The 15639-nt window shown below is 42.8% G+C and overlaps 1 protein-coding gene across 1 annotated transcript in view; it reads left to right on the forward strand.

The window, feature by feature from the left end:
• Window positions 1-15639, forward strand: part of LOC142088637 (ephrin type-B receptor 5) — an 84903-nt gene that overhangs the window by 18585 nt on the left and 50679 nt on the right. The window contains exon 2 of the mRNA XM_075164140.1: window positions 859-1077. Within this exon, the coding sequence (XP_075020241.1) occupies window positions 984-1077 (94 nt within the window). The 5' untranslated portion in view covers window positions 859-983. The remainder of the gene's footprint in view (window positions 1-858; window positions 1078-15639) is intronic.

Genomic DNA, 15639 nt, shown 5'->3' on the forward strand with positions numbered 1-15639 from the left:
TAAAACATACTGGCTTTTTGCATGTAACCTACATATTACCATGATATTTCTCTGGTGGGCTGAGAATTGGGCAGATAGAGCCAGAAATACCTTGCTTAGCAAAATCATTTTGCTGGATTAGGCTACATGCAGCTCCCTGACTGCGAGATAAGCCTTTATGTGGTGGTGATGGTGGAGTTTTGTTTGGTTTTGTTTGGATTTTTTCCCACTTAAGATAAAAAATTTGGACTTGTGTGCTTTTCCTGGCTGTAAGGCAGGCTCCCTATTTGACCTTAAATATCACAACATTTGCTTCCTCACATGTGACATATTAATGGGAAAAATACTTCAGCTTCAATAGTGTTGTACAGTCATATGTTTAAAGGGACAAATGCCTATATTTGAAATGCAGTTACAAGTGTGTCAGCAGTGCAGATTTGTATTGTCATAAATGGTGAAAACTCTCCTGTCATGGATACTGCCCTGCAGAGTCCTGAAAAGGCAAAGTGTAATTATAAGAAACAGAATTTGGAAAGCATACAGGGGAAATGGAATGGCGACCTCCCAAGGGACATTGCCAAAGATGCAAAGGATCAGGACTTAAATAAGGATACAGCCTATATTGTGGGACAGATTAACATTGATTTGGGAACCTCACTCTCACTGATGCCATGAACGTCTCAAAATCTGTGTGTGTTGTCAGTGTACAAAACAACTGGGACTGAAGTCTTGAGGGGTGGGAGGTGTGGGTATATGGTAAATACTGGGTCTGTGCTACTCTTTTTCACCTGTGTCCTGTGGAGTGGGTATATAAAAACTGCCAGTTCTGTATTATTGTGACCTGACTTCTGTCTCCATCTTCTGTTTTTCCTTAACCAGTATCTCTGTGCAAAGGCCTCTGTGCTTTGATTTGGGAAGATATTAAAGCACTCCAAGAAATCACTGACCATTTCAAGGGAGTGGTGCATGGTTTTTGGAGATGGTGGTATCTACAGAGAATCTTCATGGATTCTAAAGCTGGCATCAGTGCAAGAAGAATGACGGGAATGGGTTGGCTCTGGATGGTCTGTTTCTTTCATCTAGTCACCTCGCTAGAAGGTAAGAACAGATTTTATATAATGCAACAACTTAACAAAGTTTTCTCTAGAGAAAAAAAAAGTGCACTCTCCAGTATGCTTACCGTAGTCCAGATGAGCATTGAGCACATGTCTTCCTGTTTGATGGTTAATCACTATCTCATGAGATGTAAAAAGATATTAGTATTGTTTCTAGTGGGACAGGCAAACCCTCTTATGAAGGACCATTAATGAATATTTCTACTAGCTATCTCAGAAGTGACAGTCTCAAAGAATAAATTTTTTGCCCTGGGAATAAGCTGCTTGTTTATGCTTTGTGTGTATTTGATTCTTGTGCCATGTTTATTTTGTGAAACAAACTCTCAATGTTTATGCTGTTGTACAAGGCAGCATCCAGTGGGCTGAAATCAGGAATTTTTGTCTCTGCCATCTGAACAACTTGCCTCATATAATAGACATGGAGAGAATGCTTTGCATTAACAAGAAGAGGCATTTTGTATTGAGCCAGCAGAGGAGAGGAGGGGAGAGCAGTAAAGATAGGATAGAGAAAAGGTGGGCAGGGGAAAAGAGAGGTCAAGAAAATAGGAGAAAAAAAAACAGGCAATAGGAGGGAGGGTGATGAGAGCAGGAGATAAGATGAGAGCTATGGGAGAGCGTTAGAAAAGGGCAGAGGTATTGTAAACAATCCTCTTGTTTGTTGGAAGAAATATCCTTGCAGCTATATTTGCTCAATGGACTGCACTGCTTTGTGATGAATGTTGATCTCCTCATATGTGAAAGCCTCAGAAAAAGAAGAGGAGGGAGAGAGGGAATCAAAGGGAGACAAGGAAGGAAAGACCTAGAGGGAAGGAAAGGAGAATAGTGTGAGATCTATGAAAAAGAGGGTGGAGATTGGGAAGAAAGAAATACTGTTATTTACTTATTAATAATGAAGAGGAAAGCTTGTTAAAGCATCCCTTCTCTTAATAGGAGGGAAATGGAGTGGGAGGGAGTTCAGAGAGGAAATAATTGATGTAAGATTATAATACAAATTCTTAAATCTCTGCAACTCTGTTAATTGCTGATTTAAAAATGATTTTACAGAGTACTCTGTTATTCCTTAGTGTAACTGGTAGAGGAACTGAGATAGAAAGGGAGAGAAAATGTCCATTCTCTACAAGTATGAAGTAACTCAGTGATGCCTGTAGGAACTGACATTTTTGGAATTCAGTGATCACTCCTCTAAGTTTGTAGAGATAAAAGAATTTAGAAAACTGTGTGATACAGTTTCACAGATCACATGGTTGAATTGCCTGGATTAAAACAGGACAGTAAAATTCTGCCTATAGAGATGAAGCAGTAGAGATGCCCATGAGCTGAATTTCAACTCTCAATTCAGAGTCAGGGGAGTCAGCACCTTGCATTGTGACTCTACTACATGGTCCTAGGATTGCACTCCAAAGCTAATTTGCATCTCAGAGGTAAGTATTTTTGTTGTGGTCAAAAGACAAAGAAGAATTATGCATTAGGGGAAGGAAAGTCTTATGATAACTATGTAGAAAGCTTTGCTTTACTACAGAGTTATCCTTAAAGAAGAAAAAAGGCCCATGGCCATTTTGTTGACTCATTATTATATATAGTAGAAACTTGAACTTCAGGATTCAGATTTAAGTTGAAAAATATAGGGAATATCCAGTTTGGTCTTTAGTTTTTCTAAGGTTTCTTAGAAGTTTTAGTTGGTGTCTAAAATATGTCTTGCCTCTAACTGAAGAGGATTGACTGAGTGGGAAAATCAGTCAAGGTAATTTTCTTCCAAGTGCTTCTCAGGCATTTGAGTTACATTTAAACAATCTGAATGTAAATCACTTTTTGTCTCAAAGTAAGCTTTGTTTGAAATTTTCTAACAGAGGAAAAACAGTATTGATAAAACCTTAATGTAAATGGTTAAGAAAAGAAGGAGAAGCTGTAGAGAAGGGAAGAAAAGTAGCCAAAGTATTCAAACCATCTTTCTGTGCTTTATGAAGAGAGCAAATACTTTTTATGCAGAATGCTTTTCAGATATAAGGAAGGCAGTATTCTTTTACAGGACCTAATGGCACTTTAAACCCCTTTGTGACTCACAAATAAAGAAGTTCTTGTAAGCAGTTGAAAATGTTTTTGTTGTTATTGTTGTTTTTAATACATAAAAAGGAATCATTAGGCTGAACTTATTTGATACAGATCTAGTATTTGGACACACAGATTTCACTAGGAATGAGCACGTCTGTCCAAAATTTTCCAGACACGATTTTTAGACTAGAAAAAAACCTGCATGGGAAGCATGAGGGAAAACTCTTTTGGAAACAGAAGAAATTTGTAAACTTATTATTTCAACTTCATAAAAGGAAACAAGATTGCACAAAAATTTTCATTAAGATTGCATTTTCTACTGTTTATGGCTCTGCAAGAGTTTTTGAAGTTTTAGTTTGGGCAGCATTATTTTTGAGCTACATGCTGGGTGAAAAAATAGTTTTTCCTTTTTCTCAAAAATACATAAAGAAATACACAGAAATTTTCTTTTTTGTGAGTATCTATATATGTATGTAATTACTGTCTACAGTTTGTCATTTAACATTTTTGTAGGTTAACCTTTCTGATCGTAAAAGTTAGTGAAGCATAGAATTTAAGAAAGCCTGATGGGCTACAGTCAAAATAGCTGATAGCAATTGATAACTTCCTAATGAAATAACTCTTACTAGGGCACACAGTTAAATTTTCTGTGGAATATTGGTTTTGGGTTGACTGAGTTATAAATGTTTACAGCTGTAAATACAAGCAGAGTTCATTTTGCAGAACTCATTAAATATGTTCTGAAGGAATGATGTGTTCTGCATGTGACTGACTGCATTTATTTTACAACAAACTCTCCAGCCTGCAGAATGGCTGGATAGCCTTTCTAAATATCTTCTGGAATTCAAGATATAGAGAGAATAATTCTTCTGCTTTGGTAGAAAATTTTTGCATTAAAAGTGTCTCCTTGGAAAAAGGGAATATGCAAGAAAAAGGTTGTGAGGTCAGGCATTCTTATTTCATTTTTTCCCCTATCTTTTCTATTAACTGGTTGTCATCTTGGGTTATTGAAAGTAATGTATTGATTGCTCAAATTGGCTTGACTTTGAAGTGGAGGAAAGCTATACTTGCCTCAAAGGTAATCTTCAGAGTAAAAAATACCATTGCCTTTTGTTTTATAATACACGAAGAAAGTTTTTACTTCAGTTGCTTGTAATTCAAATGAGTCATTAAAATTCTAGCAAAGATTTTCTGTTATGTTCTTCCCAGTTCTTTTCTGACACTTCCCTGCATGCCAAAATCTTTGCCACATGCTTGGAAAGCCCAGGGCAGAGGAATCTCCTGTTGTAGACATTCAGAAGGTGAATGGGACTGGGCTGGATGTGCAGCTTGTTTGTAAGGGGAGGGGTGTCTGGGTTATCCCATGGGTCAGTCTCAGCAACTCCACTTGATTTGTTTTCTCCCGAAATAGATTACTCTGTAGCCCTTGTGCTAGGACATCCCCATTCCCAGGTATGTACCATAGCCCTTATGTTGAAACTGTTCACAAGCTGTAGGCTAGCTCTTGCTGCTTGGAGGGCAGTAGGACAGTAGAGGCTATCATGCTGCAACTAACACTGTTTATATTCAAAGCTAATTAAAGCTTCAAAGAAAAGGAGCAGCATTCTAGTAATATATGGTATCTGGGACTTTCAGTATATGCTTCAGTGAAACCTTGGAAGACCCAAGCTCACTTTTTAATGTTTATGAAACAAAAAATAAGCAGGAAAACATAGATAAACTTTAAAAATCACACCGTACTGTCGTCAAAAGTAGCCAGTTTGATGGCAGTGGCAGTTGGATAAGTTCTAGATTCAGTAGTGGGTGTTTGCAGAATTAATCTCTTAAGCTGTGGAAAAATACGTATTATGTTGTATTACTAGGAAAGTTGTAGATAATAATTTAATTTAATTACATCTGCAAAGTCGAAACTAAGCATTTAATGTCATTTTTTTTATTTCATGATGTCTGCATTTCCTGACATCAGCAGAGGAATTAGTGCAACATGCTAATCCTGGCAGTTTCCCTAGAGCTTTAAAAAGAATAGGGCAGGTAAAAAGAAAGATACACAGTCATTCATAAAGCTTAAAAGCTGTGGTACCTTGCAAATAGCTGTTTATTTCCATATCCCAGACCATTTGGCTGTCATTTCTCTCTTTCACAGATGGTACATAACTCCTGATTGGGGTGTGAGAATTCCTCCATGCAGATGACAACTTCGATGTTCTGATAGTGTCAGCATTTTGCTCTGACATAGCAAGTAATTAAAAAATATTATGTTTCATGGAACTCACTAAATACATATCCCATTGGCTCCAAATAGCTTTTTTATTAATTGCTTATGAGTACAGAAGTAATACAGGAACATTCATTGCAGGAATGACTTCACAATATAGATTTTATCCAAGAAAAAAATCAAACTGATTTGTCCCATATAGGTTGATTTTGTATATATCCTCTCACATTAGAAGGCATATTTTATAACTTTGTAGCTTGTTTTTTCATGTTAAGTCATAGGTGAACATTTTTTGTTAAAAAATAACAGCAATCTTTGTATTGAGTAGTTATGAACAAGTGGGATTTTTTGGCTCTTTTTGTTTGTTTTTTTTACTTGTTTCATCAACTCATTCTTGAAAAAGAAAATATGTATTACAGTTGCATATGTCACTAGCCATTGATATATTATTTATTTCACCACAATAGCTGTTTAGTTTTGGAAGAAGTTCTAGTATATTTAAGGCTTCCCAAAGGTTTCACTGTATTCTGTCTCCAAGTGATAGCCCACTGTCATGGTTTAACTGGGCAGGCAGCCAAATACCACACAGCCACTTGCTCACTCCCCACCCTCTGGTGGGACGGGGAGAGAATCAGAAGGGTAAGAGTGAGAAAAACTTGTGGGTTGAGATAAAGACAGTTTAATAGAACAGAAAAGGGGAAATAATAATAATAATAATGATAATGATAGAATATACAAAATGAGTGATGCACAATGCAATTGCTCACCACCCGCGCTGACCGATAACCAAGTAGCGATCGCTACTTCCTGGAACACGCCTACCATTCATGTACTGAGCATGGCGTCACATGGTATGGAATACCCTGTTGGCCAGCTGGGCCAGCTGTCCTGGCTATGCTCCCTCCCAACGCTTGTTTTGTTTTGTTTTTTTGGGGTGGTTTTTTGTGTTTTTTTTTTTTTTTTTTTTTTTTTTAAGCTGAATGTCCTTGACTAGCAGGGTACTTAGCAACAACTGAAAACATCAGTGTGTTATCAACATTCTTCTCATACTAAATCCCAAACACAGCACTAAGAAGAAATTTAACTCTATCCCAGCCAAAACCAGGACAGTATCCACCCCTTATTCTATACCATTTACATCATGCTTAGGTTTCACATTTTCTAATACATTCCAATTAATCACCACCACCCTTCTTGTCTTTATATATATATATATACACACACACAAATGTCATTCCGTTAGTCTATGGGCCATCCCTCTAAAACGTCCATTGAGTTCATTTAGTCCATGACTTTGGGCTCCGTCATAACAGTCTTTCAGGGCAGGAGAGATGATGTGTGGTGTTGGATTGTTGCATCCTGAAGCCAGTTTTGGTTCCATTATTGCTGCGCTTATCTGGTTCTATCATCATTGCACTTTGCTTAGTTTCACCAGAGTTCATTCTTCATTAATCTGGGTGATTTTTACTGCTATACCATTGATAGCAACCATAGAAATAATGATATACAATATCGTATAACAATTAACATCATACAATTCAGTTCATTGGCTATTCTCACCCAAAATCAAAGCCCCTTGAGGTACACACTGGACTTCCCCGTCCTTTCGCATTACCCACCAAGTGCACCCAGGACCTTGAGCAAAAGCACTCCCACGGATGGGTTTTCCCTTGCCAGAGGCAGGAGTAACCCAGACTGTCTTCCCCAGCATATTTCTTATGTGTACTACAGAGGCTTCATCTACAGTACGTAGGAGTCTTGATTGGGCAGGGCCAGCTTGAGTGACAGATCCCCTAGTGTTGACTAACAAGGTGGCTTTTGCTAAATGTGTATCCCAATGCTTGGATGTCCCACCACCCATTGCTCTCAGTGTGGTCTTTAGCAGTCCATTGTATCGTTTGATTTTCCCAGAGGCTGGTGCATGGTAGGGGATGTGATATACGCACTCAATGCCACGCTCTTTGGCCCAGGTGTCAATGAGGGTGTTTCAGAAATGAGTCCCGTTGTCTGACTCAATTCTTTCTGGGGTGCCATGTTGCCATAAGACTTGCTTTTCAAGGCCCAGGATGGTGTTCCTGGAGGTGGCACGGGGCACAGGATATGTTTCCAGCCATCCTGTGGTTACTTCCACCATGGTAAGCACATGGCACTTGTCTTGGTGGGTTTGTGGGAGTGTGATATAATCAATCTGCCAGGCCTCCCCATATTTATATTGCAACCATCGTCTTCCATACCAGAGAGGCTTTACTCGCTTGGCTTGCTTGATTGCAGTGCACATTTCGCGTTCATGGATAACCTGTGCAATAGTGTCCATGATGAAGTCCACCCCTCAATCACGAGCCCATCTATATGTTGCGTCTCTTCCTTGATGGCCTGAAGTGTCATGGGCCCACCGAGCTATAAATAATTCACCCTTATGTTGCCAGTCCAGATCCATCTGAGCCACTTCAATCTTAGCAGCCTGGTCCACCTGCTGGTTGTTTTGATGTTCTTCAGTGGCCTGACTCTTGGGTATGTGAGCATCTATGTGACGTACTTTTACAGCCAGGTTTCTCTACCCAGGCAGTGATATCTTGCCACAGTGCGGCAGCCCAGATGGGTTTACCTCTGCGCTGCCAGTTGTTCTGCTTCCACTGCTGCAACCACCCCCACAGGGCATTTGCCACCATTCATGAGTCAGCATTTTTCTTGTTCAGCAATATCCAAGGCCAGCAGGATGGCTTTCACCTCTGCAAACAGGCTCGATCCAACTTCTCCTTTAGCAGTTTCTGTGACTAGTCGTATAGGACTCCATACAGCAGCTTTCCACCTCCAGTGCTTTCCCACAAGACAACAGGACCCATCAGTGAACAGGGCATATTGCTTCTCGTTTTCTGGTAGTTTATTATACAGTGGGGCCTCTTCAGCACGTGTCACCTCCTCCTCTGGGAATATTCTGAAATCCTTGCCTTCTGGCCAGTTCGTGATCACTTCCAAGATTCCTGGGCAACTGGGGTTTCCTATTCAGGACCGTTGTGTGATCAGTGCGACCCACTTAATCCACGTAGCATTGGTTGCATGATGTGTAGAGGGGACCCTCCCTTTGAACATCCAGCCCAGCACCGGCAGTCGGGGTGCCAGGAGGAGCTCTGCTTCAGTACCAACCACTTCCGAAGCAACTTGAATCCCTTCATATGCTGCCAATATCTCTTTCTCAGCTGGAGTGTAGCGGGCCTTCAGATCCTCTGTATCCCCAACTCCAAAATCCTAAGGGTCGACCTTGAGTCTCCCCTGGTGCTTTCTGCCAGAGGCTCCAGGTAGGGCCATTCTCCCCGGCTGCAGTGTAGAGCACATTCTTTACATCTTGTCCTGCCTGGAGTGGCCCAAGGGCTGCTGCATGAACTGTCTCCCATTTAATTTGTTCAAAGGCTTGTCGTTGCTCAGGGCCCCATTTGAAGTCGTTCTTCTTCCTGGTCACTTGATAGAGAGGGATTACGATCTGACTGTAATCTGGAATATGCATTCTCCAAAATCCCACAACGCCTAAGAAGGCTTGTGTTTCCTTTTTGCTAGTTGATGGGGACATGGCTGTTATTTCATTGACCACATCCATTGGGATCTGACGACGTCCATCTTGCCAATTTATTCCTAAAAACTGGATCTCCTGTGCAGGTCCCTTGACCTCACTTTGTTTTATGGCAAAACCGGCCTTCAGAAGGATTTGAATTATTTTCTTCCCTTTCTCAAAAAGGGAAGTGCTGTGCTGCCTCACACAATGATGTCATCAATGTACTGCAGGTGTTCTGGAGCCTCACCCTGTTCCAGTGCGGTGTGGATCAGTCTGTGGCAAATGGTAGGGCTGTGTTTCCACCCCTGGGGCAGTCGATTCCAGGTGTACTGGACGCCCCTCCCAAGTGAAAGCAAACTGTGGTCTGCACTCTGCCGCCAAAGGGATTGAGAAGAACGCATTAGTGATATCAATTGTGGCATACTACTTGGCTGCCTTTAACTCCAGTTCATACTGAAGTTCTAGCACGTCTGGCACGGCAGCACTCAATGGTGGCGTGACTTCGTTCAGGCTACGGTAGTCTACTGTTAGTCTCCACTCTCCATTAGACTTTCGCACTGGCCATGCAGGACTGTTAAAGGGTGAGCGAGTCTTGCTGATCACTCGTTGGCTTTCCAGTCGACGAATCAGCTTATGGATGGGAAACAGGGAGTCTCGGTTGGTGCGATATTGCCACCAGTGCACCGTTGTGGTAGCGATTGGTACCAGCTGTTCTTCAACCCTCAGCAATACCACAACAGAAGAGTCCTCCAAGAGACCGGGCAAGGTAGACAGCTGTTTAATTTCCTCTGTCTCCAAGGCAGCTATACCAAAAGCCCACCCTTTTAGGTCCTTAAAATACCCTCTCCTGAGGTAGTCTATGCCAAGGATGCACGGAGCCTCTGGGCCAGTCACAATGGGGTGCTTCTGCCACTCATTCCCTGTTAGGCTCACTTCGGCCTCCAATACAGTTAACTCTTGGGATCCCCCTGTCACTCCAGAAATACAAATGGGTTCTGCCCCTTCATACCTTGATAGCATCAGGGTGCACTGTTCACCGGTGTCTACTAGAGCCTTATACTCATGTGGATCTGATGTGCCAGGCCATTGAATCCACACAGTCCAGTAAACCCGGTTGTCCCCTTCCTCCACCTGGCTGGAGGCAGGGCCCATCTAGTTCTGGTCATAGTATCCATTTCTCACTTCTTGCAAACGCGAGTCAAGAATTCCTTCATTACAATCCAAAGTAAGATCAGCCTTTCTACTCTGTCTGGGGAACTGTTCACTGGAAACTGGACCATCGTGAGACAGGTTTTTCCTGAAAACTGGAGCAGCAATTTTCCTGGGAGAACCCCCTTGTGTGATTGTTTTTCCTTGCAACTCATGTACCCGTGCCTCTAGGGTCAAGGTAGGTTTTCCATCCCACTTCCTCATGTCCTCTCCGTAGTCACGCAGGTAAAACCACAGGGTGCGTACCTTCTATATCCTCTCTCTTGAGGAGAAAACCGCTTACTCTTAATGGCTGAGATACTGGTCCATACAGGTGGAGAATAGGACATATCCTCTTTGAGTTGCTGGACCTCCCAGGACAGTTTCTCCACAGCAGAGACAAGGGAGGAGGAGACAGTTTCTTCGAAATCTCAGAGTCTGCTAACCACGTCATCCACTGTTGATGCTTCTTCCTCTTTCCAGCACAGTGCTGCCAACGAATTGGCATGCGATGCTGGTGCACTTCGTACCAACTTCTGCCACATTTGTCGTGTGCACTGGACTTCATCTGGATCTTTGGGTGTTTGCTCATTGTCCAGGTCACTATAAATCACCTCTAGGATGGCTAATTCTCTTAGGTACTGGATACCTCTCTCCATCGTGGTCCATTTGCCTGGGCAATATATAACATCTTCCTTGAAGGGATACCTTTCCTTCACACCTGACAGGAGTTGCCTCCAGAGGCTGAGGACTTGTGCCCCTTTTCCAATCGCTTTGTCAATGCCCCCTTCCCTAGAAAGGGATCCCAGCTGTTTGGCTTCCTTACCCTCTAATTCCAGGCTACTGACCCCGTTATCCCAGCATTGGAGCAGCCAGGTAACAATATGCTCACCTGGACGACGGCTGAAATCTTTCCGCATATCTCGCAACTCACTCAGGGATAGGGATCAGGTGGTTTCTATCTCATTTACGAGTTCTTCCTCTTCCTCCTCCCCTCCTCGTGATGGCCCTGCTTTTCCATCATCCCTTTCCAAATGACCTGACTTTCGCTTCCAAGATTTCCTCTTCTGTACAGGGGCAATGGATACCAGCAAGGGTTGGTCCTCTGGTTCAGCTGTAGTGCCTGTTGCAGGGGTTGGAGTAGCTGCAGTGCTTGTCGTGGGGTTGGAGTAGCTGCAGTGCCCGTTGTTTTGTCATCAGATCCAGAGACCTTCTGTCCCCTTTGAGGGTTCTGAATAGTGTTGAACAGGGCTCGGTAGGCATGGGCCAGGCCCCAGCACGTTGCAGTAATCTGGGTCTCTCTGGAATTGCCATGGTGACAGTGTACGTTTTCCAAATATTTTACTAGTTTTTCAGGATTCTGCACTTGTTCAGGGGTGAAGCTCCAAAACATTGGAGGTGCCCATTGTTCTAAGTACTTGCCCATATTATCCCCCACACCCTGCGACTATCCAGCCTCGGAGCAGATCTCTGAGTGGTATTCTTAAATGGTTGTTTGACCTTGAGCAAGGCCTGAAACACATTCAGGAGACATAGCAATAGGAACGTGCTGGTTTGAACATCCCAAGGATATACAAAATCTTCAAGAGCTATTGTAATCAGCCTGGAGAGGAAGGGGAAGGTGAAAGAAGCTGTCTCCCCCGTAAATTGGCTCTCCGAGGAGAAGAGGTAAAAAGTGTAATTATTAATAGTTTCCAAAAGATAGCTCGCGAAGAACAGGAATGATGGCAGTGCTGAGTACAATCTCCTGACCAATAATTTTATCATAACATAAACCAGTGTCACACAGTATAGTAAAGCAATGATCTTAATCCATTTCCCAGAGATGATAAATCCCACATAAATACTGATAATCAGCAGTATATATAGCCAGTAAGGTGCTACATACCAAAACTCCAAGAAAGATCCAACAACTCTGAGAGCAAATAAACCAACATTGTGACCAGCGACTACTAAACTGATGTAATGAATGCTTATAACAAATTTGTTTTAACCTGTTTGGGTCAGATGTGTTGTTGTCTCAACCCTTCGTGCTCCACGTTCGGTGCCAAAAAGGACTGTTGTGGTTTAACCTGGCAGGCAGCCAAATACCACGCAGCTGCTCGCTCACTCCCCACCCCATGGTGGGACGGGGAGAGAATCAGAAGGGTAAGAGTGAGAAAAAATTGTGGAATGAGATAAAGACAGTTTAATTGAACAGAAAAGGGGAAATAATAATAATAATAACAACAACAACAACAACAACAACAACAACGATAGAATATACAAAATGAGTGAGGCACAATGGAATTGCTCACCACCCGCGCTGACCGATAACCAAGTAGCGATCGCTACTTCCTGGAACACGCCTACCATTCATGTACTGAGCATGGCATCACATGGTATGGAATACCCTGTTGGCCAGCTGGGCTGGCTGTCCTGGCTATGCTCCCTCCCAATGCTTGGAGTTTTGGTTTTTTTTTTTTTGTTTGGGTTTTTTTTGTTTGTTTTTTAAGCTGAATGTCCTTGACTAGCAGGGTACTTAGCAAAAACTGAAAACATCAGTGTGTTTTCAACATTCTTCTCATACTAAATCCCAAACACAGCACTAGGAAGGAATTTAACTCTATCCCAGCCGAAACCAGGACACCCACATATATAAATATATTTGTTCAGTTGCGTGATAAAAGGCTCAAAGGAGCACAGAGGAACAATGAAAGGCAGGGGAATCCAAATAACCTAACAGAAATAAGCACCCTGACCCAGCTTCTCCCAGGGCTATCACAGAAGCATGATCAACCCATTGAGTGGGAATGGAACCCATTAAGATAAGTCAATGGAAGTGCTCTCTGGATGCAGATCGAGAGGGGTTACTGCCAACAGGGGCATGGGTCTTATTATGGGATGTAGGGAAGATCATCTGGGGCTTCTGCAAAACTTACTGTGGGTTGTGTAGGGGAGGAACTATAGGTGGGGAAAGGGAGGGATCAAGGTGGTTTTGGGGAGGATCAAGTGTGAGAAAATAGAGAGATAAGGAGCCAGTCATGTGTAAACAGGCTGCTGGTCAGTACGCCTGTCAGGCCTTGACCTGCACCTGATCACCACAGTCTATCCTATCTTCTTATTAAATTCAATTTTTCATTAGTTACCTGGACGAGGGGGCGTTATTTTGTGTGTATGTGTGTATATGGACGTTTAAATGGCAACAACTGGAGTTGAACCATAGGTCACCGGGGCCCATAGGGGCCCATCTGTCAGTGCTGCCAGCAACTGGAGAGCCTTGAATGGATGAAAATCAAGTGCCAGGAACTCAAGTTGGACCAAAGGTCATAGGATCTGTGCATCTGTGATGCCAGCAACTGGAGCGACTGAGCTTATGTGAGTGAGTCTGTGATCTCTAGCAAATATCAAGCCAGACTAGCTGGTTAGTAGAGTAAGTGGGTTGGGAAGCCAGGGAAAGACCAGAGAGTCTGGGGGATAGTTGAGGCACCTGTTTGTATGTGTGTATCTCTGTGAGCAAGACAGCTGGAGGAGCTATCTACTGGGGGGATCAGGAGGTCCAGGCCAACTACTGGGAAGACCATAAGTTCTGGGGGTTCTTTGAGAGTCCTGTCTGTATATTGTGTATCTTCGTGGAACTGGAGACAAGACGATCCAAGGGCCAGCTCCTGGGTAGGCTGAGCGTCTAAGGCCAGCTACTGGGGGATCCATAGTGTGTGTGCCTGTGCATGTGTTTCTATGTGTAAGTGGGGTTCAGTGGAGTGGGGCAGCACTACAGCAACTGGCTGCAGGCCTTAGGGGCTCACATGTCCAAGTGCCAGCAACCTAGAGAACAAGAACCCAGGGCCAGCTACTGGGTAGACTGCATGCCTGAGGCCAGTTAGTAGAGGATCCATAGTGTGCCTGTGTGTGTGTGTGAAGGGATGCATCAGTGACTGAGAGTGTCTGAATACTAGAAACAGGAGTGGGGCTGCAAGCTTCAGGTGCTTTTATGTGCAGGTGCCAGAAAATGGGGAGATCACAGATCCAGAGGTCAGCTACTGGAGACTGAGTGTTTAAAGACAGTTATTGCAGGGATCCATATTGTATATAAATGCATATATATTTCCCACTAACAGACCTTCATTCTGACCAGCCAGAAAGGGGAGCAGGATGAGGCCGTTGGTGGTACTGTTTCTGTTTGCATGACTGGTGAGTGTTTCTGTCTGTGTTGATCTTCGTGGCTGGCCATGTGTATATGTGCAGTGCCTACGTGTGTTTGTGCGTGTGCCTATTGGGAATACCCACTCAACCTTGCTGTTGGTTGGACCTGGGGACATGGAGCTGCAGTAGCCTTGCTTATGTGAGGTTACTGGATTTGGCAACCCTTAACAATATTTTTGCACAAGCCCAGAGAATGCTTTCTCTTTCCAGCCCTCTTAGAGAGCATTCGCAGTCTTCCTACTTGTTCACGTTCCAGGCATGATCATACAAGGCGGAATAAGCTCGGTAATATTTCAATTCTTTTCAAGAAGTCTGTTAAGCCAGAGAGCTTTGCTGCTTGGGGCATTCAACTGCATAGCAAAGCAAACTCTCTGAATGTTACCTTTTACCCTAGTGCCCTTTGACGTATCTACCAATGTACGTATACATTTGGATATATTCAGAATTCAACTGGACAAGGCCTTGAGCAACCTACTGTAATTTAGCCTTGCATTGAGAGGCGTGTTGATCAAGATGACCTCTTCCAGCTTGTTTCATTCTGTGATTCTATGGTCTGGTCATTCTTAGCACTAGCTTCTAATCCCACGGGTAAAGGGATTCTTTTGCTGTCTTCTCAGGATCAACTTTCTTCTCAGTGGCTATAGTTTGCCTAGACCTGGATTATATAATTCCCTCTTGCACCACTCCATTGTTAAAACACTGAAGGCAAGTGTTCTTCAATCCAGAAAGCTGTTAGGCCATCTCTGCAATCCAGAAAACTGTTAGGCCATCTCTGCCTTCATGAAGCTTGTCCAAGGGTCAGTCACCCTTGGGTAAATTATCTTCTCGCATCAGGGGAACATTTTGCCTGTAACACAAGCACTAAAGTGTCTTGCTTGAAAGTATAGGCTAACCAAAATCTGAAAATCATTAACATGCCTATTCTGAACAGCCTAGCTGTAATAGCAACTTCCAACCTCTGCCCAGTTGATCTTGATGTTGACATTATAGCATAGTGCAGCCCAAGAGATTGATTTGTGGCGTAAGTATAGACTGGTACTAGCATAAGCCTTTGGAATTTTTTCTTCACCCTTTCTGGCCTGCAAGAACAGAGGACACTGAAATGAGAGTGTAGTTAATTCTGAATTCTGTTTTATGAAGAGTGTAATGAATCCATTTGACTCTGCTATAAAAGATGATGGGTTTTTTTAGTTTAGGGAAGAGAAATACAGGAGAATCTCTCATCAGCTATTTTTCTCTTCTCTTGAACTAAAATAACAGTCTTAATAAGAAATTGGAATCTCATTCTTCAAAAATGTGAGTTTAAAGCAGGAGTCAAAAAAGAATTGTCATGATTTCATGTGTTTAAAAGCCTCCAGATTGCT

This window comes from Calonectris borealis, chromosome 1 (genome assembly GCF_964195595.1).
Source record: "Calonectris borealis chromosome 1, bCalBor7.hap1.2, whole genome shotgun sequence".
Lineage (NCBI taxonomy): Eukaryota > Metazoa > Chordata > Aves > Procellariiformes > Procellariidae > Calonectris > Calonectris borealis.